Source organism: Colias eurytheme, chromosome 17, assembly GCF_061535395.1.
Source record: "Colias eurytheme isolate Ceu_HAF_F1 chromosome 17, ilColEury1 Martin Lab GWU primary, whole genome shotgun sequence".
In the NCBI taxonomy this organism is placed as follows: Eukaryota; Metazoa; Arthropoda; class Insecta; order Lepidoptera; family Pieridae; genus Colias; species Colias eurytheme.
The window spans coordinates 7617852-7643611 of record NC_142996.1 but is presented as its reverse complement, the minus strand read 5'-3'; the positions used below and the strand labels follow the sequence as shown (position 1 = coordinate 7643611).

The 25760-nt window shown below is 32.3% G+C and overlaps 1 protein-coding gene across 4 annotated transcripts in view; it reads right to left on the bottom strand.

Moving 5' to 3' along the window:
• LOC149901326 (NAD kinase-like) overlaps nucleotides 1-24301 on the bottom strand; it is a 33273-nt gene extending 8972 nt beyond the window's left edge. The window contains exons 1-2 of one of the 4 annotated variants that reach the window (XM_090111507.1): nucleotides 24153-24301; nucleotides 21840-21974 (exon numbers count right to left, since the gene is read on the bottom strand). In XM_090111507.1, the coding sequence (XP_089967633.1) occupies nucleotides 21840-21973 (134 nt within the window). In that variant the 5' untranslated portion in view covers nucleotide 21974; nucleotides 24153-24301. Of the gene's footprint in view, nucleotides 1-5354; nucleotides 5659-19159; nucleotides 19608-21198; nucleotides 21466-21839; nucleotides 21975-24152 lie in introns of those variants that run through there. The other 3 variants (XM_090111509.1, XM_090111506.1, XM_090111508.1) reach the window with 3 other exon arrangements.
• Nucleotides 24302-25760: the final 1459 nt, after the last annotated feature.

Sequence of the window (25760 nt, the reverse complement as noted above, 5' to 3'; positions counted from 1 at the left end):
AAATATACATAATACATCTACATAATATGCATCCCAGCTCTGCAGCCACGGTAGGTATACTTTTTCAAATCATTTACCAAGTTTTTCAAATTCAAGCAGTGACAAATACACTAACTATTTAAACATAAATTTATTATTATTTACTGGCTCTTAGACTATTGTTATCTGGATCTACACTTGCGTGCACCTTCATGACACTATCGCTCGTTAGCTGTTCCTAACTAAAAGTCATCCACTATTTCACCCCCTTCCAGAGACATACAGTATCATAGAGATAGTAACTTTCGTATTTATAACATTAGTAATACGGAATAGAAGAAATACTCCTATACCAATGTAGTAAATCAGCATAATACGTTAACTATAAAGGGCTGCGAATTGCGAAATGACGATAGGGATTTTGAAAACCTATATATCGCGATCAATACAGTACAGGAGATACATTGGTCAGTTGATCGTTATATAATATTGAAAAATATGATGATACGATTGAGTAATGTCGCTTATTATTTGTTATTTAAGACCATTATAAGGAATACAATAATTATAATGGTCACGCTTATTTCATTAGCATCCGGCAAAAGCAAAAAGTAGCCTTGCGAACGTTGGAAGCATCGAGAATTTCCCAGTTACTTAATTTTCCGTTTTTCGTCCACTTTTTATATTTTTCACAGTCATCACTAAATATGTAGGTAAATAATTAATCTAGCAATGAAAAGTAACTAATTTAATTATTTTAATGAATTTATGTACCTACCCACTTACAGGAAATTATCCGTGTTTTTATCTAGCTAAGCATTGCACCTAAAAAGTAAATATCTGTGTGTTTGCATAGAACTCTATGACTCTTATTATACCTCTATTAATATTATATTTTTAAAATATTAAAAAATACTTTTCAGTTATTAGTATTATAATTTTCAGATATGTATTGAGTTCTCAGCAACTAGTCATGCAGTGCTATTTAACACAAATTAATTCATTAAAACTGTCGCAACAAACACATTAAACGATAAAATAAACCACAATAAAGATCGACTCGAAAAATCGCCATTTAAACTAATAAATTTAAATCAATAAATATACCTGAATGCGACTCAACTGTATACTACAATACAAGTACAACTCCGAATTGACACTACGTCCTCTGACCGTTTTACTACGTATGTATCCAGCGAATACATTAATAAATTATAACAAACAGGTTGTTTATCAAAACGATTCAAATATTCATTAGTTTAATTTATGAGTTCAAGCATCACTACAGTCTACATAGTACATTTAAAACAAAGTCACTTTCTCTGTCCCTATGTCCCTTTGTATGCTTAAATCTTTCAAACTACGCAACGGATTTTGATGCGGTTTTTTTTAATAGATAGAGTGATTCAAGAGGAAGGTTTTAGTATATAATTTATTAGGTTTAATTCAAAGCGGGCGATGCCGCGGGCGGTAAGCTAGTGTGATAATACAACGATATAAAATAGAGAACGCTATAACTTCGTTATTTTCTGCAGTAACAACTTCTAGCTCTATGTTAAGAATTAAGATATAATATGCTGTATCATCCGATACTCTTTGTCTGTCTATATATCTGTATGTAAGTTTTCACGATTTGATTCAGTGGTATTCCAATGGAAAAAAAACATAGGCATTTCTATACACCTTTCTTATTTTGAACTTTTAATTCACGCGGACCAGCATAAAGAAAAGTCACTTAAAACTATACGCAATAGCGAATAAAATCTACAGTTTTATGTTTTGTAAACATCATCAGGCGGTTGCGCAAACCGGAATCACATACAATTATTGTATGTAGCACGTAATGACTAGCAATTTCCGAGCATACTGTACATAAGAACGCTCTCCACTTGAAGTGGGCATTGCATTAACCTATCTGACCTTGCCTAAGTTAAACACCAAAACACGCTACTGGGTGAAATTTTAATCACATGATGTATATTTAACTAGCTGTGGCCCATGGTTTTACCCGCTTTTCTCCTATCCTTTTGGTCTTAGCGTGATGATATTTAGCCTATAGCCTTCCTTACAGAATGGGCTATCTAACACTGAAAGATTCAAATCGGACAAGTATTTCCTGAGATAAGCGCGTTCAAGTAAACAAACAAAATTTACAGATTTATAATATTAGTACAAATTAGGGATGTAACGATACATGATTTTGCCGATACGATACCGATACCGATATTTGTAGTAATGTATCGGCGATACCGATACCGATACCGATATCGATGGCTTGGTAGAAAAATAAATAGTGAATTATGCATAAAAAGTTACCAACATTTAACAGAGACAACTGTTAATCGTATTCTTTTAAATAAAAATGCCAAATCAAAAAACAACAAAACCATTTATTTTAGTATTATTATTTTACGAAGTCAGTTAAACTTTAAGTAATACACATACAATCAGTACCTAATAAAAGTTTACTATAATTGGTAGAGTTTTTTCAGAAAACAAGTGCGCACGCGCGGGCGGCCTCCCGCATCGTTCATTGGGCGCGGATTTTTGAATTATTTGATATCAAAAAAATTGGTTGTTTGTAAAGTAGGTTTACGATCGAGATGTTTACGTGATAACATAATGCAGTGGCAGCGCTCGAGATGAAACGGGAGATCGGTCCGTCTCTCTCTCATTATACCTGCGATCGCGCTCGTGAGGTTTTGGTGTGACACAAGTTTATGAACATGTCACCCGACTAAAACGATTTTAAAAACGTTATCACGTTAAAAATTAAAAAAATTCAAAATTATTTATTTCTTTCCTTTACATAAACAAATTTGTGATTGGAACACTCCTAGTCTATACATCTATACATCTATACAAATATTATAAAGAGGAAAGGTTTGATTTTTTGTTTGTTTGTTTGTTTGTATGAATTGAATAGGCTCCGAAACTACTTGGCAGATTTGAAAAATTCTTTCACTGTTGGAAAGCTACATCATTTCTGAGTGACATAGGCTAGGTTTTATCCCGGAAATCCCACGGGAACGGGAACTATGCGGGTTTTTTTTTTAAAACGCGGGCGAAGCCGCAGGCGGAAAGCTAGTAAGCAAATAAAATGCTTGTGTCAGGAGGTTCCGCTCTTCCTTAACACTATTACAGAAACAGAAATAAAACAATATGAATGAATACAATGCAAAAACATAAAAGAAAAGAAAGAATTTAATAAAAAAATATCGGTATCGGTTGATTTATTATCGGCGATACCGATATATCGGCTTGCCGATATATCGGCCGATATATCGGTATCGGTATCGGTATCGTTACATCCCTAGTACAAATACTGAAACTGAAACATAGCTTGAGTGATAGCAACATCGAATTAAATATAAGATCTATCTCCTGCTTCGCACAATAATTTTTTATTTAACTTGATTTATTTAATTGCAGAATATTAATAACAATAATTAAAGTAAACACTACTAATTGTAATTTGTAGCTACTTACTGTAATCAATTGTTTAATAGGATTTAATCACAAGTAGCGATAAATTAAAACAAAGGTGTCGTGAACAATATAGAGCCTCGTTTGTTAATATTCAATGTTGATAAGTAATCATCATAAATAAACAAAATATATATTCTTACTCGTAAGCTGTAGAAAACAACAAGTATATAAATACATACTCTAAGGTACTAACTATTCGTTAATTAACGAGGGTTCTTTATCTAGGTACTTATATTATAAAGCTGGAGAGTTTGTTTGTTTGAACGCGCTAATCTCAGGAACTACTGGTCCGATTTGAAAAATTCTTTCAGTATTAGATAGCCCATTTATCGAGGAAGGCTATAGGCTATATATATCATCACGCTAAGACCAATACGAACGGAGCCACGCGGGTAAAACCGCGGAGCGCAGCTAGTATTAGATAAACATGATTTTTGGTTATTTATCAAAATATGCTAGTGTCCGACCGAAACTGGTTTCCAGGCCGAAACCGAAACCGAAACCGAATGTTCGGCCGTGGCTTCAGTTTCGGCCGAAACCGAAACCGAAACCGAAACTCACGTGGTCTAGTATGAAATTTCTAAAAATACTGAACTTTGGTGCATTTTACCTATTATTTTGCCTTAATTAGGGCATGAAAGGAAAACACAGTATATTAAATTTGTTGTAATCATTTATTTAATATAAAATAAAAAAAATAATATTCTTAAAATATTAATAATAACAAATTTAATTTTTATTATTTTTTCAAATTAAGTTCTCGGTAAAATCAGTCATCTAAATCAAATCAGTAATTGTTACTGTTACTTTAAATACTAAGTTTTGGTATTTTGAGATCTTTCTCTTTATTAAAGAGTCTTTAATACTTTGGATTGGTATTTGTACTTAGAAGAATAATAAGTCTCTTTTAGGTACCTCTTATATAAAAATAATAATTATTAATTACAATTACACCCAGTTCCAATCTCAACATAGATAATCAAAAATTGTTTCCACCAGCGTGGGTCAACCAACGCTTTGACAGCGTCCGTCAAAGCGTTGTTCACAAAGTTCACTGAACTTGCGAAATAAGTTTCGGTTTCGGCAAAAGTTTCGGCCGATTTTGGCCGAAACCGAAACTGCGGCCGAAACTTGATTTTTGGCCGAAACTCGGCCGAAACCGAAACCGAAACCGAAAGTTCGGTCGGACACTAAAAATATCATTGTTATTATGAGCTGCCTGTTGCTATAATAATGATACATTGGAGGATGTATGACACATTTCGTATCCTGACCAGAAATATATATAAAATAAACTAAATAACTGCAAGGTTTAGTCAACATATTACCTATGTGTAGATATACCCAAACTAACATACCTTTATATGTATTCTTTAAAATTATCAGCTACATATACGCTAATTAAAACCACAGGCAGTCTGTTGATAACGAACGAATAAAATTTTAATGAGACGTTTGTACGTGAATAAAAGAGACTAGAGAATAAAACACATTTCTTTATAAGAAAATTTATATTAAAGTTATTATATCGTGATTATACAGTGGACAAACTAGTATCTTGTTATGTTAATTTGAATATCGGTCAAAAATAAGTTTGTCAAACGAGATTATTTTTATGGTCACCATGTAGATTATTATCTTGAATTACAATAATTAACAAGTAACAACAGTGAAATTAAATATTTCGAGATGATTTTATTGTTGTAAAAAACAAAAATCATCGTCCAATTAAAGAAAACGTGATAGTCATTTATCAACATTAATAATAAGATTAATCAGCATTAAGTTTGGGTTAAGTTTATGTTTACGAGTAATTGAAAACCAACAAGAGGAAAAAAGAAGAAAAATTATTTAATAATAAACCAAAACGAAATACAAAATAGTACCTTCTATCAAAATATTCTTCCTGAGCCCGAATCAAAGCCGACTTCCCTGATTCATGAGAAAATTGCCTCCTCAGCATATTCCTCGACATCGCGATTAAACACCGTCAACAGCACAATACATTATTTACAAAACACAGCGCCATATCACGACCACTCTGTATAAATAATTGCACTCAAATATTACGAGAACATCCGGAAGGTTAGAGAACGTTAACGTTACACAACATGATTAATTTTTAGTGTTTTTGTTTGTTTAATGTTTGTTACGTTTGGGAGGTAACCGAGAGGTCCGCGGAGCGACTGCCTCACGACCCGTCGCTTGCGCATCTCCACCTCGAACCTCCTGTGACACTCGCGACCTTGATGTTGCGATTACCAAGTTTCGACCCGACGAATGCCGATATTATCTTACCTTTTCAAATTCCAACATGGAATAATTTGTTATGTATTGAGGTGAATAAACTTTACGTTGACAACGTGCATTCCGTGTTTCTATGTAGACGTACCTAGTGGCCGATAATATGAGGTTTTCATATCAGTGACCTAGTTTTGGATAATTAGCAATACATAATAAACAGTGCCAAGTTTCTTTAGATAGAGCCAAGCGGAGTATGCTCTCAACTTCAGATGTAAACTTAAAGGTAACAAAAGCTCAATTATTTATTCATCACTCACGAACAAAGAATCATTACTAAAGAACGAAATAACGATACAACAGTAACGAATGTTTAAAAAATCTGTACCTCACTTCTGTATGTACCATATGTACCATATACCAACATACTGTGAATATATTTGTTAACATGAGCCAAGGTTATTTGTTTTACGTAACACCATAAAAACAAGTGGACCGTATGTGTATGCAGGACTCTATAAAATCTTATATATAAAATTCTCGTGTCACAATGTTAGTCTGCATACTCCTCCGAAACGGGTGGACCGATTCTCATGAAATTTTCTGTGCATATCGGGTAAGTCTGAGAATCGGCCAAAATCTATTTTTCATATGTACCACGGGCGAAGCCGGGGCGGACCGCTAGTATGGTTATATAAATTTATGTACTTACAAGTTATTAGTAAACTCGTCTTCTTTGGAATGATAAAAATTTTAATTATTTTAATTTTATGGCTAATGATCCGTAATTAACATTTTATGGAAATTTATAAATCAAAATTCAATTAACGCATAATATTTTTTTCATTAATACGAATTCTCCGTTCTTAGAACCTATATTTTTTTAATTTAAATTTTAATAAATTAGCAGATTTTAGTATTTTACGTATAACTTACTCCAATATTTTATTGCTATTACAAATACACCTAGAAAAATATTGTGCAACTCATTGTACATATCAATACTTATAACTCAAGTAGCCAAGTACTTACTATAAGCATAGAATACTTATATTATATACTCTAATGCTATCGGTACAATCAGACCAATATTTTCCATCTATCCGAATCTGTAGGCTAATACAAGTGACTGTATAAATTAAATACCAATTTAAAAACAAATGAATGGCCATAACATTCATTTCGGACCTGAGTTAGCTCATTCAGCATTTGTACTATATTTGCTCAATATATAATGGGCAGACAATTATCTCGCAGCTGTTAAGATTATGGCTGCTCCCACAGAGCCATTACAATACTTTACTGTGGTCTCACGTGTCAATAACTGCTGTAAATAAACTTAGTTTGGTCCGAGATATGGTTCTTAGAAGTAATTACATATTGTAATGAACGTGTATATTGGTACGGAAATATCTTCGAGATCGATGTAAGATGTATCCTTCTTTTGTCTTTGGCTGAAAGGATAATATGTAATGCAACGATAATACGAATTAATTATGAAATGGGCAGCGGAGAGGTGTTTATTTACCCATGCATGCGCTAAACCTTCATGTTTAAACACTAATCGGCGAATCGATCGTGACGGCTAATGTCCACAGCAACATTGACCGACATAGATGATTTCAAAACAAGTCACCGGCACCGATGCCACTTGTTTCCCCATAAACCGATAGGCGATACTTGTTGATTTAGGTCAGTGTTTCGCTTGGAAGAGGCTTGGGCACCTTTCAATAAAATAAGTTTGTATACAAATATATAGGATTTTAATCATCGAGATCGTATTGCTGGGAACAACAGCACAGAATACAAATTAATAGTATAACTAACGCTAACAACCTCAGAGCAATAAACCTATTATTCCTCTGAGCTAACAACAGTTCAAATATTACATTTACTATGCTTCTTTATTTTGCCAATATAAAACATTTTAATGAGAGGAAGCTTAAATTTTCATCTGAATAAGGCATATTTGAAAACACAATAAATCGTTAATATTAAAGCATTGCCTTTCGTTGTAAACAATCAACAATTAATCAATTAAAGAACACGATGCAATTTAAAAACCCATTATGATGAACTAGTGAAACAGTGTTTTCATTAAGAAAACGTTAACATGCACAATGCAACCGTATCACTAAAATATCTAATTTAAAAATCATTTACCATGAAGTAGCGAATAATGTGGGTCAATGTTCAACGAAATCGCTTGTCCTACTTGTGCCTAGGTCACATCTGTACTATAGAATAAACAAAAGGTAAATAATTATGACATCATATACAAATATTATGACATCTTTGTAATGACTAATGACATAACTTAAACGGAAACAATGTATAAACTGACTACAAAGTAGGAAGAACTCAATTCTAAGGTAATGTTAACAAAGGTTAAAACAGAACTGAGAGTAACAATAAATATTAAATTTTGTAAGGAACAACATCAGCAAAATATTATATTGATTTCATTTATATAATCATTGTGAGAAGGACTACTGAAATGTGTCCCATCTCGTTTAGTTTTGCGATACTCCATGATAAAGTTTGGTGAAACAAAATAACAATTCAATCTAGAGTTATCTAAAGTGCTCTTACATCTTATCTGTCGCCATGACCGTTGACCGGTCCTCTATACTCTATGATCTTTATTGAATTATCGAGAATCGAATGTTTGATCTTCTTGTATGGTTATATTGTTTGCAGGTCGATCGAGGATTATCTATTTTTAAGTTATATTTATTAGGAAAGAATATAATTCTAATTAAAACCTAGGTTGTTAAAATATGTTTTGCTTTTGCTTTTCTCCACTCTTTAAAAATATAATTGTAATAGATAATTCTACTCATAAATACTAACTACACATTGCTTTAAAACAGATTTCATTTTTGTTATTACACCTCCGCTAGTTAAGTAGTTAGCTATCTCAATTAAAAATTATTTATTATATTTGCCTTTAGATCTAATCTTCTTTATTTTCAATTAGACGATTCCTTCACACCTTCCTGCTTCCAAAAACACTTGAACATGACTGTCGCGTGAACATAGTATAAACATTATAATTATGTTATTATCATTAACCTTTTAGTTCACAAGTTATCGAACCTTTCACGTAGGTAGTGATAAAGACATTGCAGTTTCAAGTGAACTTATAGTGCCGCGTGATCTCGAAAGGTTAAGACTTTCATTCGACGACTTTCGTTCATGTTATTCAGTGTAATGTGTAGAACTTTCTCGAAATGTCTAGCTCTAAATAGTTTATTAAAAGCTGTATGAGCATTTACTTCAAGATTTCTATCGTCTAGTTGAGGTTGGGTCAAACGGATTTCATTACTTGTTTGTAAATTGATTTACATGAAGTATAAAGAGATTATGGGATCAGGGCTCAGAGCACTGCCAGATTTCAGATCAACTTTTTGGTAATTTTGTACTATCTAAACTTTTGATCATCATCTTTCCAAATTTACTATAATATTCGAAGAATATGGATTCCAGTTTTAACATTTAAATAATTATCAAATTAAAATAAGTGGTCCGATTCTTATAAACAAATCCATAAAATAAAATTTCCTTATGGACTTGAAAATGAAATTAGCGTGTAAAGTTTTCTAGTTTCTACACATATTAAACCTTACAAATTCCATAGTAACGGGATACAAACAATAACTTTCAAAGAAATTGCGTTGTCGTAGTCAATAATGGACAAGTAGACCAAGGTGACAATGGTGATTGTTTAAATATTCATATTATGCGACATTCAAAGGGAAAACTAATTCACTCAAGGGAAATAATGAAATTAAAAAAGCTTAACATTCCGAAAGAAACGTTTGAGTTATTAATGAAATAGATGGATATTTAATCATTATATTATACAATTTGATTTGATAATAATCAAGTCTTCATCTTTTTAAATATGTGCGTATACATTTATCAAATAAGCTCACAGTCCCTTTTTCTAATGAATGCGTAGAATCTTTTTTTCTAATCCTATAATAATTGATTCCTTTCTTATACATATCATATAATTTAACAGTAAAAGGAAGAGTATCTAGAATTAATTTGCAAAAAACAACCCCATAAACGCTTGCTAAAAATAATACACATTTCCTTACTATAGAATGGTCGCTGGGTACAGAGCGGTCACAAATTGACCTAATAAGAGCCGACTGCTATAACAATACAACTCTCGTGAGCTATATAAAGTTCAACAATGGCTCAATTGCATCTAGATCATATAGATCATATAGAGCAATAACCGCAAAGACGATAGACTTTTATGTACTAGACCTAGACTTGTGAATATCATGATAAGACATCACGACATAGTGTAAAACAAAGTCGCTTCCCGCTGCATGCTTAGATTTTGTAAATTACACAACGGATTTTGATGAATTTTTTTAAGAAAAAATGGATCAAGAGAAAGCTTTTAGTATAATATATCTACTGCTTTATAATACTACTAGCGGTCCGCCCCGGCTCCGCTCGTGGTACATATTTCGCAATAATTTATAGATTATCTGTGCCAAATTTCATCAAAATCGGTCCAGTAGTTTATGCGTAAAAAGTAAAAACCATACATACATACAAACCTTTCCTCTTTATAATATTAGTATAGATAAGTATAGATGTACACACGATACAAAATGCACTGTACATACTTTTTGTCGAAATATGTGTATCCAATGTAACAATGGGTACACATTGATGGCCATATTTCATGAACCAATTTCTTTAGGCACATATATGTTGCGCCTTTTCATTCGGTGAAAAATAGATTTTTCCAACATTTGACTATTTCTTTAGGAGCCAATGAAAGGGAATATTTTATGTAGGTATAATATTTTATTTAGTCACGGATGGATAGATGGTTATGAATTTGACATGTTCTGTATACGGGTAAGCAAATTACATACATATCTTTCATAAAAATTTTTTATGAAAGATATGTATGTAATTTGCTTACCCTTTCATAAAAAACCTATAAAGTATTCTACAATAAATATTAAATATCTTTAAATTGTTGCCTACTTAGTTTTTGTAATATGTAATCGAATTACCTATAGCTTTCGAGAAACAAATATGCAATCATATTTCATCCTAGCTGTGCTCCGCAGTTTCACCCGCATTGCTTCGCTCCTGTTGGTCTTAGCGTGATGATATATAAACTATAGCCTTCCTTGATAAATGGGCTATCTAACACCGAAATAATTTCTCAAATCAGACTAGTACCTAGTTCCTGAGATTAGCGCGTTCAAACAAACAAACTCTTCAGCTTTGTAATATTAATATAGTATAGATTATATTATATTGCATTTTAATGGCCGCAAAAATGTGTATTGCGTGACAGTAATCATTTTCAGTTTTAGTTATAACCTCACCTTCGCTATAATTAAAATAATGACACGAAGTAGGTATAGTACGACATAAAAGAGATGAAATTAATTATTTTGGAACTAATTCGTTTTTCATTACCTGGCAACCCTGAATTGGCAATGTAGCTGTCAAGTTGAATAAAAATTTTTTGTTTTTTTCGTGAAGTGGAGAATTATTGAGATAAAATTGTTATTTAGAACAAGAAATTTAAATAAAAAAGGAGTCATCATGAAAAAGGTTAAACGTAGCGGTGTCCGTGATGTGGTGTATAAAGTTTTTATTCGGTGTTTGTCCGAATTTCAAGCTGGAAATTTATTGACTGATTTGGAAAACGTTTACAAACGTACATCAGAATATACCGGCACAGTATTACCATCCTACAGTATGGCGACGAATGTACTTGTGCAGAGAAACGGAGGGGAACTGGCGGGGGGTCGGGCGACGCGGGCCGCTTAATGCAATCACGCTGAGTTTGCATTAACTATCGCGAAAGGATGACGCAGTCGTATTTTTTGTGTAATAATTTTATTATACATAGGTACTTACATATTCTATTATGACGCGCAAAAACTGTTCCGTTTACGGATGTAAATCTACATTGAAATCCCAGAAGGAAACAATATTTCAGAAAGATTGTATTAATTGTATCTGTTGAATTAAAATCAAAGCTATGTATATGTTGTCATTATTTTCTAATCAGATTGTATATCCCAATGCGAATGCATTACTTAGTTAAATGGTATAATATACAATTAAGAACATCCAAAAATAAAGTGTCCACGTAAATAATATTTAGCAGTGCAACTGTGCAATATCTGTAATTATATATTTATGAACAAATAATTACATCAGATTTAATAATCGCAATTATTTTGAATGTACATATGAATAAATGATTTCATCATAACATTAATAATCAAAATTGTTTTATTTCCCATTTGTTGCAACCCTAGCGTATTTTCGTGTGGCAGCGTAAGTACCTACGCTGGCGGCGGCATCGCGCGACATCAAAGGCGATTCCTTACTGTAGGAAATAATATTGTAATACTGTGATACCGGTGAGATTCCATTTATTTTTGCTCAGTACTACGTAAAATAGAATATTCCATTAGTGACGAGTGTTTAATGTATGTATGTATGGCGATTATTACGTTTTCGCAATTTAATTTGAGGTTATTTGTATGTAAACAAAAACTAGTTTTTATAGTGCGACCAGCACAATTTGAGTCAAGAAGTTATATCCAATCCAACCAGCCTCAAATAAAGTACCTAGTTTAGATTTTACTACATAGTATAGTGATAACTGTTTTCATACAGCTATCTATCTATTAATCAATCAAACCATAAGAAAAAAAATCATATTTACTGTATCATATTTACAGATACTGAAGATGCCGCGTACCCTCTTGCCAGTACTTCGAAACAGATTGATGATCAGTCCTTTGAAGGAGTAGAATATTTAAATTTTGATGAATTATATTAATGTACAAAATTTATCTACAAAAAAAATAAAAATATGTGGTTTTCAAATCGCCTTGTTTTTTTCTACCCGACGGACCCAGAAAGAGGGTAATGTGTTTGAGCTGCATGTATGCTTGTTTGTTTGTATGTTTGATTCTATGTGCGCCTCTGCAGTCTAAACACTTGACCGATTTTTATAAAATAACTAATTCCAAATACATTTAAGTAAAATTTGACCTAGGTAGGTCAATTAAAATACTAATGTATTTTTGTCTTAAATATTTTACACTATTGCTACAATGAAACAATTATAACGGTTTAAATCGCGGTATTTATTTTAGATTATATTATATAGATTTTTGGATTTTTATTCTATAGTATCAAGATCGCTTGCGTCGCAGTATCAGTGTTGCTATATGAGCGACGGTGGCGCCCTCATTTATTTTCATCTCTTTTGTGTCGCACTGTATATTATATACATTATACGTAAAGAAACGATATCACAATTGTTTCCTCCTATTATATTAGCCATGAACAAAAGGATCGGCTTTTGCGATTTGCCATTTGTAAATTGAAGGAACCTTTTCTGTTATTTTTGCATTTTTTTATCATACTACAGCGATGTAGTTACTTAATAATTTAGTGTGGGTATTCATTTCTGTCCAAAAATATTAGCTAGACTTTAAGAAAGGTTTTTTTAAGGTGCCCAGGATTTTGTTTGGACAGAATAAAAGGTCAGATCAGCAAATTTTTAAAACATTAATTTGTCGCAATTATCAGTAATTACATGGTTTGCATATTCTATATAATAGGCTATTTGACAGTATAAAAAATAAATTACTTTTTTGTGTAATCCATATATACAGGGTGTCCCACTGTTGGTATACTAAGCTCAAAGGAGGTTATAGTTTTGCATACGCTGAGTACGTAAAAAATACTTAAAAAATTCCAGACGCATTTTTTTTTCGAATAGATGAAATCTTAAAACTCTATGTGTACACCCCTAACAAGCAACCCAACTTTGCCACCAGCACGTGGGCTATCGTTTAAGATTATGTTTTCATAGACAAAATGCTCACATTAGAGAAGCGTTATATGCCGGCTGCGCGAAGCCAGAGAAGAAAACATGGATTTTCAGGAAAAATTTAGCAAAAAATTTTTGACGTAATTTTGTTGTTTAAGTATTTTTTTCATGATCAGTGTATGCAAACCTATAAGTCCCTTCGCGCTTAGTATACCAATAGTGTGACACCCTGTATATAAGGATTTTGAAGCAATTTAAATTAATAAATGATATAAATAATAACTTATTTATTTATAAATCGTCTAGAAAAAACATCATATTTTTTAAAATGACCACGTGACCGAAAACATCCATGATTGGCTGCATCTGCCATGACGTCACAGCGGCGTAAATAACAAGTGATCCCAACGTTTACTCACGTCGTTGCTGAATTTCGCTTTTGGTTTTGTTTCTTGTATAACTTATTTCTTGTGATTCAAGGTGTCTGTAATTAGTTTTGTTCTTTATGTGTTATTTTTGTTTGTCATGGAACCTAATTTCGAAAAAGCAGACAGTAGAAATCTACCTAAAGTGGACGCTATAATTAGGAAATAATATTGTAATACTGTGCTATAATGGTTGGCATGTTCTTTAAAAACAACCAAGATTTTTACGCTCCTCAATTGAGAAATGTGAAAACAGCTATGTAAGTTAATATTTCAATCGTCATTCATTACCTTTTTAGTTAATTGTACCTACAAACATGAATCACAATAGCACAATAATTATGAAGTACCTATACATTTTTTAGATTAAGTCCTTTATTTTTCATTTCAGCCATCCAGTTTATAGGATTGACGTGTTTGTATTGATAATTTTCAATATCAATACAAACACGTCATCATCGATTTATACTATGTACTTATTGCAAATAAAATAAACTGCCTACTAGGTATTCAACACCATACTTACATCGAAGTGGTCTTCACAAAAAAATATAACTGTTTTAATTGATATATCTAATATCACTTGGATTTCTGCGAGCTAACTGCAACCACTTTCTACGCATTTTTATATCTTTTGGAGCACATATAAATAGTTTGTCAGGGGTTTTAATAGTTGTATTTCTGCATCCAGGAACTACACACCACCTATAAGAACTCATTTTCTGGTTTTTAAACAGATTAACTTAATCAAAACTTAATTATACTATAATTAAAACAAAAACGAACAATAAGTGCTAGGAGCAAGTTGATGTTTACGCCGCTGTGACGTCACCATGGTCGCGAGACGCCATATTCTTCAAAATTGTGTTTTGGCGGCGTATTTGAATATCATGTTTTTATTTTCCATTTTCTCAATGAATAACTACAAAAAATTAAGAAACATGTATTTTGTGTGCTCTATAAACGTCTCTTAATAATTTGAGACAGTTTTCAAAACCTTGTCAAATAGCCTATTATGTTTCTCCAACAAGACGACAAATTCTTCGACAACATACATATCATAGTTTGCATTATGTCCACTTTATCCTTCCTAAAACTGGTTCGTACAGACATCTTTTAAATTAATGGTCTTCGTGACATTTGTTGGGGAAAGCACAAGCTTTGCACATATGTAAGGTGAATGCGGAATGAGCAGATGTTTGCAAAAACCCACTTAGCACAAAGTAATGGCTACATACAGGTTTTATAGAGGTTCTCCACTTTTTTAGAAATCCCAATAGTGTAAATCCTATAGTTTTTTTTTTGGATGGATGTACGGAGTTTGTACGTCACGTTTAATTAGTTTTGTTGGCACTAAAAGTAAAAAATCTGTTAAAACAATATCATGTCAAAGAAACCATATTTTATGCTAGAGATAAAAACTTATTTGTATATCCCTGTTTACATATTCATCAAATACTTTTGTTTATCTTTAATAAAACGTACCTAAAGAACAATAAAAAGTAAATCAAAATATTGTTATCGTATTTTTATGTTCATATCTTGAACATTCTGTAGTCTGGAGGTTGAGATAAATTATATGACCTATTTTTAACACTACCTACGTGAGTGTCAAGTTTTACAGTTGGAACAAGCGAGATTCTGCGGTTTTGCTCTCGTGATCTCTGTTAAATAATCGTCCAAGTGTTATATGATGTGTTACTGAAGACTTAAATAAATATTTGTATTAAATTTTATATAAATTTGATGTGCTGTTTATGCGTGAAAAGGAAACAAACATATATCCAGCCATTCATCTACCCTCGCCGATATTCACAATAATTATAATATTAGGTACTAGCTTTCCGCCCGCGGCTTAGCCCGCGTTTTCAGAGAAAACCCCGCATAGTTCCCTTTCCCGTGGGATTTCCGGGATAAAACCTATCCTATCTCTCAAGTTGGATCGAACTGCACATGGTGTGCGAATTTTATTATAATCGGTTGAGTGGTTTAGGAGTCCATTGAGGACAAACATTGTGACACGAGATTTATATATATTAAGATAACTGAAATGTCCTGTTTAATGTAACAGCTTACGTCAAAACCACAGGTCAAAATTATGTATTTTACAGGAAATGAAGAGGAATGTTAGTTACATGGTTTTCCTGTTACATGTATGTCGTAATTCAATTAACAACACCTGATACTTTATTAATAACATTAAAACAAGAAAGCTATTAAAATATGAATTTAAATAAAAGCGAAAGTAAAATACATAACAAGAGGTTTTTGGGTCAGCCTCTTGACACAGTGTAATCAAGTATCGAGCGAAACGAAGCCTTAGAAAATATTTATTTGGCAAAAACGAAGTACTCTACCCTAATTATATGATTATGTTCTATACCTTTTTATTCGTATAATGTTATTTGAGTATTCTTTTATAATTTACCGCTACTTATCATATTCAAATTTAATATTATGAACGCGTGAGATATTTTATTTGGGTAGTTTGTACAAAAAATAGAGCAATTCAAATTTTAATATGGAAAGGTGCGGTGAGATAAAATTAAATGAATCTAATTCGTTACTAAACGCATTCATTGAAAACAATGATTGAACTCAAACATTACTGTACCGTTTACGAAAATTACTTCACCAATTGGAACCTTCACCACCTCTGACTGAATCCTGAATTTCTGAGTAACATAGCCTATATTTTCAGTTTTTTCCTAGTCTAATGCTTAGGATCGAATGGTCAATGGTACATAGTCTGTTATGTCATCTAGGCCATAATCTTTTCACGTTGATAACCTATGCATATTAATTGGCACCTGGCTATGTTTCTAATGAATTCGATACTCTGACACCGACGCGACGTAATGAGATAACTTGGGAACTATTATGTAATATTATAGCGTGTTAGATTTAATTGTATGTATTATATATTGTTGTATGTGAATTACGGAGTTTCTTGCCGGTTTTTCTCCATAGAAACTCATTTCCGTATCGATGGTAAATGGTAAAACTATGTTATGACGATTCAAAAGACGTGCTTCTAGAAGAAATCTAATTGAATAAATAATTTTTTTAGTTTGAATCTAATTAAGTAAATAAAGTAAGGCAGCTCTCTCAACTCTATTCTTTGTTCATTTCTGTGTCAAAATGTAAAATCGGCTGCTTTTCGCTTTTGTATTGCTAGAGAATGTCATGGTAACTTACGACTGCGTCATGAATTCAGTACATACATGTATACAGTATATGCTTGGTTGTTTTTAGAGGTAAAGAGATCACTATACTTTAATTAGTTTCATCGACATCTAAATCCTACTGATAGTGCGTATAGTTTTATTATTCTATTTTTACGCTTTGATCTCTTATGTTATTAACTTTCATGATATGAAGTTAACAACACCACTGGGAAATGCTACTTGGACACTTTATTAAACTACAGTAGTTCAGAAGCCAAGGGATTCATATAACTGCACTTGAATCAATAAAGTATATTATAGTACAGGGTATTAACCATAGAAATCTAAATAACAAGACACTAGAAGTCGTAAGCGTGCGTGACCTTGTCGCCACTCAGGTGATTTCCACATCACCAGTGCATTCGTCACTGTTCAGTTGCTCTGGAGACGTATGAGTGTATTCATGGTGTGTTTCAGCAATTCCCAATGCGGAAATTCTTCCACAAGTTGTAATTATACTTATAAAGGAATAATATTTCATCGGAAAATATTTTTTTTTAGAAATAATGCCGTTTTTCCTTAAAATTACAGAATATTTACAAGTATTACGAGTGTCACCATAGTAATCGAAATAACAATGAATGACACAGTCGACCATTCTTATTATCACGTTTGTTCGTATTGGAGCAAAAAGTCTCATATACTTAGGGATGTTATTCTAAAATAAACCGTAAATTCGTGCGTTAGGATACATATTCAAAAGCTTAATTTAATAGTTAAGTTAGTTTTCACTAAAATCAAGCTGTCCAATAAAAGGCATAGTTTACTTGTGTGTACTGTTTAGCTTTCGGTTTGAATGTGTTGATTTTGGCGACAGCGGTTTTCATACGAATTATGACAATAAAGCACTTCTATGTGTCTTGTTATTTAGATTTCTATGGTATTAACACACTATTTAGGACTATGACAGAACCTTCGTTTTGCTTCATCAAGCCGTGATTTAACCGTATTTTATAATTGTCAAAGTAATGAAGACCGCTTTGCTTATAGGAGCGGAATACGCTATTCAGAGCGAAAGAGAGGTCACTGGTCAGGCCGGAGGTCAAATATTCGCAAAATTAGGATTACGGTTACCCTTTAATAAATAACTAGTTTCTACCCGCTGCTCCACTCGATACGAATTAAAATTAGTATCTTATTAGATAGGTACCTATTTTTTAAATCCTCGTTGTGATTATGTTCCAATTAATAAATCGGCATCTGATTGTTTAATTTATCAACTATTGATTAAAACAATTCTTGAATTAGTAAATAAATCTGTTTTATCTTTATAATGGGCCAAATGGACAATAGAAACTGATTTTTGTTTATCAGTGTGTTTTGATTGGTGTAAAACTACTTCCATATTATTATAGCCCAAGTATACTCGGTTAGCAAAACCTATATTTTACTACATATCTGTGGCCGACTTTTTGAATGTAGACTAGTCCATGCAGTCTTATAATTATTAGGGTCAACAACCTGTATTTACCTATCACAAGTATTATTTATTATTTATTAATTATGTCTGCTCTACTTTAAATAATAAGATATTCATATCTGTTAAGTGGGTCCCGGTTGTTAAATATTACTTTTGTTTAAACTAGCGTGGTGTTCTAGGTTTAAACGGAGAGAAGTTCGTTATCCTAGTGGCCTAAATCCGAAGATCTGTACATAGCGCAAACCAGAAAAATGTGTGTGCTAAACATTGGAATACATATAAACAAATTGCTTTGTTTTGGAAACAATTCTAAGAATAAGCATTAATCACACAGTATGCCGGCTAAATCTGTAAACAAAATTTCTCCCAAACTTTAATTTGTGTTTCGGAAAAACATAGCCTTATCGCCGAAATTAATATTTGCGATAATTTTTATGGGTTTTCTATGAAATGTCAGTCTTATCTGAATTCCAGAATTCATAGAAATTATTTATAATTTATTAGTTTCTTATAAGTCTGCACTTACGGCCAAGTTCCGGACCGGCGTTGTCTATGGTGGCGGTGTTGGGGCCCCGGGTGCGAGTGCAAGAGGCCCTGAGGGATCAAACTCTTGGAGGGCTTCCTCTTGAACCTCTCCGACCTCTCGACACTCTTGCACATCCTCAGCGTCGACAGTTCCGACTCGGAGCTGCACCACAGCGACTCCATCGACAACATTGTTTAAAATTCGCACAACTCAAAACAAAACTCAATTTTCCATAATCACGACGTTTGTGTATTTCTCAATACGGGCACGGCCTTCTAGTACGAATGTTGCAAAATTTAGCACTCGCGAATACAACGAAACCTCGAACACGTTAATAGTGCAAGGAGGGAGGTGAGCGAGCGGCAGCGGTACACTGAGCGCACGTGATCGCGCCTCCCGTGTGACTAACCAACTGACGGATCACGGATGGACGGCTGAACGCCTGATAGCATAATGTTGCGGTGATAGGGACACGGACCGAACGCGTGTGCGAAATTATAAACATTACCCGCGTGCAAGCCGTTGGATGTAACGCAACGATTCATGGAATTGACGAGATGCAATGAATATTTATTAATGGCTAATTCATTAATCCATGTACAATGGCATTAACAAGACACTTTGTAAAATGCAAACTTCTTGTATCGTAAATTACATTATGGCTCGTAACTAACATTAATGAACATTTTGTTTTATGATAATTGGGAATCTAATTGTCTGTTAATTAACATAATCTAGATTTAGCACATTAGTGAGAAAGTCTTTTCTGTCACGTTGTAACACGCGAGACATTCGCTGAAAATTATAATGATAAAATTCTCCAGACTGGTAAGTGAAAGTACTAGCCTTAATCTGTATCTCGTATAATTACTTAATTAGTCCGCGCCAACGTTCCGCGAAACTAAAACGCTATCCTTAATTAACGACTGCATACGAAAATTATTCATAATATTCACTGCACTACTTTTAGAATTTGCTATATTATTGATTTGGTTACATTAATGACACCGGGGATATATAACATTATACATATAACTTTAGATATTATTTAATGATTAAAAGATTAGAAAATATCAACAGTATGATGGGATACTTTACAATTTACCATCATTAAGTTACTGCCGTATAAATGCAGTATAAAGTATACCTAGTGAAATAAATTGAGAAAATAATGAAGAAATCATGCAAATATTTTTATATATGAATATAATATTTCCATAAGTATTGCAAGGTACAAGGTACAGTCTTTTTTTAAAATGATAAAAATTGACATTATCAGGAAAATGAAGAAGATATGATAAATAATTTCACTTCTACTATAAGATTGACAGTTTCCTTCGCAGTGTAATGATTAGTGTGAGAGATTGTCTCCATGCTTATTCTTAAATGATTGTGATCTATGAGGACACAGAAAGCAGTATAAAAAAAAACAATATGACATGTACAATGGATCCAAGTCTGACCTACTTTAACCTGCTTCTTACATTTTATTGGTGTCAGACTCAGACGACTACATTTATAACACCATATTTATACAATGTGATACAATTTAATTCAAGCCATCAATGAACATTGTAAAAACAAATAGTTTAAATTTGTAACGGGTTTACAGTTAAACATTCACATTTGTCAGAAACCTATGGATTTTTTTTTAATTTATTAGAAATACTTTCGGTGTATTTAAATTTTTGTTATCTCTTTCTAAGAATGCTTATCCTACTTTATTTTAAAAAATATTTGTCAAAGAGTGTCAAATACGCTATCAGCAAGTGGCGATACTGGTCGGCATAATAGCAAATTATATTTAAGTAACAGCTTTTAATCCAATTTTGTGTAATTCAAGTTAATTATGTATATCCAGATTTATTTATCTAGAAATCTACTATAATTTCATTAAAATATGGGCTAAATTTAGTTTAATTGTTGTTTCTTAAGGCTACCTAAAGAAATCGCGGATAATGTTTACAAAATAAGGTTATGTTACATAGAGATATTGATACTTTAAAGTAAATGTATAAAATATTGCAATTATTTAATACCTTTCATCGTCTTCTTCAATTGCTTTGCTTGTAGTTGCACATTTATTTCTTTTGTTATCCATCTTCATAACACACAAACCACAAAATACACTGACGTGCAATCATAATTAGCAAGTTATTACATGCACGAATATATAATTTTTCACGTAATTGAAAAAAAATAACTATAACTACGATTAAATCTATGTTGAACTATAAAAATTCTGTACGTTTGTTTTGTTTATAAACTATTTCTTCTAATCAGAAACAATCATATTATTTTTTCAGGTTATGCCGTGACATTGACAATCACGTAAGTGTCATTTGTCAGTTGTCATCCACCTAGATAATAAAATTATGTAGTAGAATACGTAGAACAGTGGTAGAACAACATAAATAAAAGGAATGATTATCTTAAAAACGTGCTAAAAGACGCGAAAGAATAAATTGTGCAAAATAAAGGTTCAAAAACTACATTAATTTATTGTTAAATTACATTAAATTAATTTGTTTTATCATCGCAAATATACAGTAATACAATTTGCTTTTCGTTGTTTCAGGAGTACCAAATTTGCTTCGCTTGCTATGTATAAAAAGTAAAACGTTACTAACTGTCCTTATTACCTACTACCTCTACTAGGTACCCTTATTTTATAACTTACCGGAATGTATTCAACTTGTCAATCACACCGCTTAGAGGATTTTTGCGGAGAGGCCCGGGGGATCCACCAGGCGAGTTCTCTCTGGACTCCGCAGCGAGCGCCCGAGCGACCATCAGGTCTTGTTCGTTTAACATCCTGCAAAGTAAATGAAAACTATGCTTTTAATGAATGCTTTCCTTTTCCACCTTTCCACATAGGTAAAGATATCTTTTACTGTATAATTGTCTCCTAATTTATTTCGTTCAATGATAACGTTCATAAACTATATTTCGAGTTTGTTAAAATTTCACCTGATATTTTTATTATAAAAATAATTCTAAAACTAAATCTTATCCTACATAACATAGTATCAATAATTACACTATTAAATTTTTCCGAGTTTTAGCCACAAGTAACTAGGTAAACTTTCAAATTAAAAATATTTTGTAACGAAGTTCCTTAACGTGCATTTTCATGTTTTCACAAGGCACAAAAAATTTGCGTAGGTAGGTAATATATTTTTATTGAATGTGCAAAGATTTGTGGTCCGGTTGTCGAATATTGCGCAGGGGCCAGGGTCAACATAATACTTTATATGATAAACATATTAGGGTGGTGGCATTGGCAGTCTACCAAAATGCACTTTAGGTTTCACCTCAATTTAGTTTTTATAAAATGACTATATTACATAATTTATAATGCCTTAAAACAAATTAGAATGTAAAAAACAAGACCTTTTAATTTAATTTCTTTAGTTACGTAAATACAAGAATTTGCGATAGGTATTAAGTTATTTACATATAGTTGGTTAAGAAAAAACTACCTACATAGGTAACTACGCACCTAATAGAATCTGCCACGGGAATCTGCATATTTATAGACTTTACATCACGTAGAATAACAAAAATGCTCACGTGTTTACTAACTGACAAGATTTTACGAAATTACGATAACAGAATACAGAAGTTATTTCCTAAATTCTTTCTATCGAATATAATTTTTAGAACTATTTCATTGTGGTACACCAAATTAGTAGATAATAGATAGCGTATTTTCCAAAATTCCCGCCATAACTCAAGATTGATTATAAAATATATGACACATAATATTCATTATAATGTATAGGCGTGCTTTGTTCATCGCTCAAGGCAAAATTGCATATAAATTAGGTTTCGAATTAAGAACACATTCATTGAACCATAGAAAGTTATTAGCCGTGTCGTAATATCGTACGATGTTAGACCCTCAAACTAAACCTGTAATGTAATGTCATGAACACGATGTTATTTGCATAGGCAATGTCATTACTCATTACTTTAAAATAAATATAAACAACTGGCTTTCCGCCCGCAGCTTCGCCCGCATAGTCAAGGGAAATTACCAAAAAATTGAGGTGGCTTCCCCAGTAAATACTACCTAATAGCAAATAGAAATAGGTAGCCTATATCATTCTCCAGCTCTTCCTCCGAAAGAAAAAAAACACGCCTTCAAAATTTATGAATTACTATGGATATTTTTATCATATTATAAGCGAAATTTTCCATTCATTACTCAAAATGATGGAAAGCAAAATTATTGTTTTTGAGAAATTTTGTAAAGTAACACTATATCGACCCCATTGCTGCAATTATTGGTAAACATAGTAGGAATTGAAATTAAAACATATTATACTTACCCAATAGTGGAAAAGTTTCAGATATAAAAATTGATCAACAAACTTGATTCACTTTATAGTACCGGACACTTACCGAGTAAGTGTTCCTTTCTTTATGTTTACCCATCTTTTTTACAATATTTATTTTGCGAATTAGAATAGTCGATGTCTAGTCATATTCCTGTTTAAAGTATATATGTTTAAAATTTAAATTAACAGATTATACAATCAGGTGTTCGTACCTCATGCTATATGTATCTAAGCAGCTTCTGTTATTTATAAAAAAAATCTAACAACCAATAATTTAAACCGTAAAGAGCGCGTTATGAGCATTTTGAGCTCGGAGCAATTTTGTTAATTGCTCCGAGATTTTGAGTGCATCCGATAATCCGATACTAGCACAGATAATATAATACTGTAATCTTTACTAGAGGTATAGTTATGTTAATTAGCTTTACATTTACTAAACACACATAATATAGAACAAGGTTCGGTGAATTGGTGAATGGAAAGTGAAAATCCATCTATTGTTCCGTTTTAGGCTTCAGTGATAACACTTCCTATAGTTACCGATTTACACATTTTTTTTGTGACTAAAATATACTGTTTATCAGATTGTAGTGTTCTTTTTATAAAACACAACGTGTACTATAATTAGTTTATTTCCTTTTTATACTCACTTGAAAAATAGTGAAGTAACTACGGTGATGTTTCACAATTTCTTATATTTTTAACATATCACTGAAATATACAGTTAGTTTTATGGAATATGCAGGTATCACTACACATTATAATTCACTACAATAAAATAATTTTCAGAGCGCACAAGGCGACGGATAAAAATCGGAGCGTGTGCGCGTGAGAGAATTTTGTATTACAATGCTCACGTTTATTTTTGCTAGGGGTCGGTTGGTAGGTTAGGTACAGGCGTACAGCATCCGTCAATGAAGTAAGCCATGGTCATATCGAGCCTCTCACTTCATCAATGGTTTGCCGACAGCTGGTAGAACCCGCAACTTCGACTATGTAATTAATATAAATTAGGTGTAATTACGTACAAATGGTCACATAAATTGTATTGAATTGGATTCCGATAGCTATTTATTTCCATTTGTAATTCACAACATTACTTGTCTTGACTATAATGGTTTAATTATTACAGAGCTAGCTTTCCACCCGCGGCTTCGCCAGCGCAGTCAAAGAAAACCCGCATAGTTCCCGTTCCCGTGGGATTTCCGGGATAAAACCTATCCTATGTCCCGGGGTAAAAAGTAGCCTACGTCCTTTCTCGGGTATCAAAATATCTCTATACCAAATTTCATGCAAATTGGTTCAGTAGTTAAGGAGTGATTATACTCATAACAGACAGACAGACAGAGTTACTTTCGCATTTAGTATGGATTTTTGCTTCACACGACACATAAATTCGCTACTTATGAATAATTATTATGATATAAATGTACACGCACGTGTTTTGTTATGACATATGTATCTATTGAGCTTTTAATCTACAATATCAACTTCATTAGTGATTATTGGATACATAGGTACTTTTATTATATTTTATGGCTGTCCATATTGAGCATATATTGGGCATCCTTTTATGTATCCTAGCAATATAAAATACTGGGAAAGTATTAACTATTATGAATGTTATCTTATCTAATTATATGAACTAGACTAGATACAAAAGTATAACATAATCTACGAGAGCTATCCCTACCTCTTCTTAAACCCATACCACAGACTAATAATAATATACTACATAGAAATACCTTACAATAATTAGTATATCTCGATGACAATAAAACTAACAATTGGCTTCCCCGGTTCTCCTTTCCAGTTCATTAAATTGTTTATTTGTTTATTTTATTTTTAGCACACTGCACAAATGAATGTGAATTTTATGGGTGTAAACTGTAAGTACATATTATATAATTTATTTTTTATGTACAGAAATCAATACATAACAATATTAATTTAACATACCTGCACAGCCATTTAAAAACTTAATAATTATTTATGTAAAAAAATACCGCGACGTTCGCAAAAACGAAGGAGTTTCTGAGTGCGTCTGTATATTTTTTGGCGTTATGTTGCTGTGATTGTTATCATATTACCTACTCCGTAGTTTTCAATCGATTGAATGGATTATTTTTGTGTTTGATAGAAAATTTATGTAACTAAATGGTGTAACTATTACTTTTTAATTCATCTCTCAAACATAGTTGATATATTTTTTTAACGAACTGATTATTTGAATTGATCCATTTGGTAGTTATAATTAC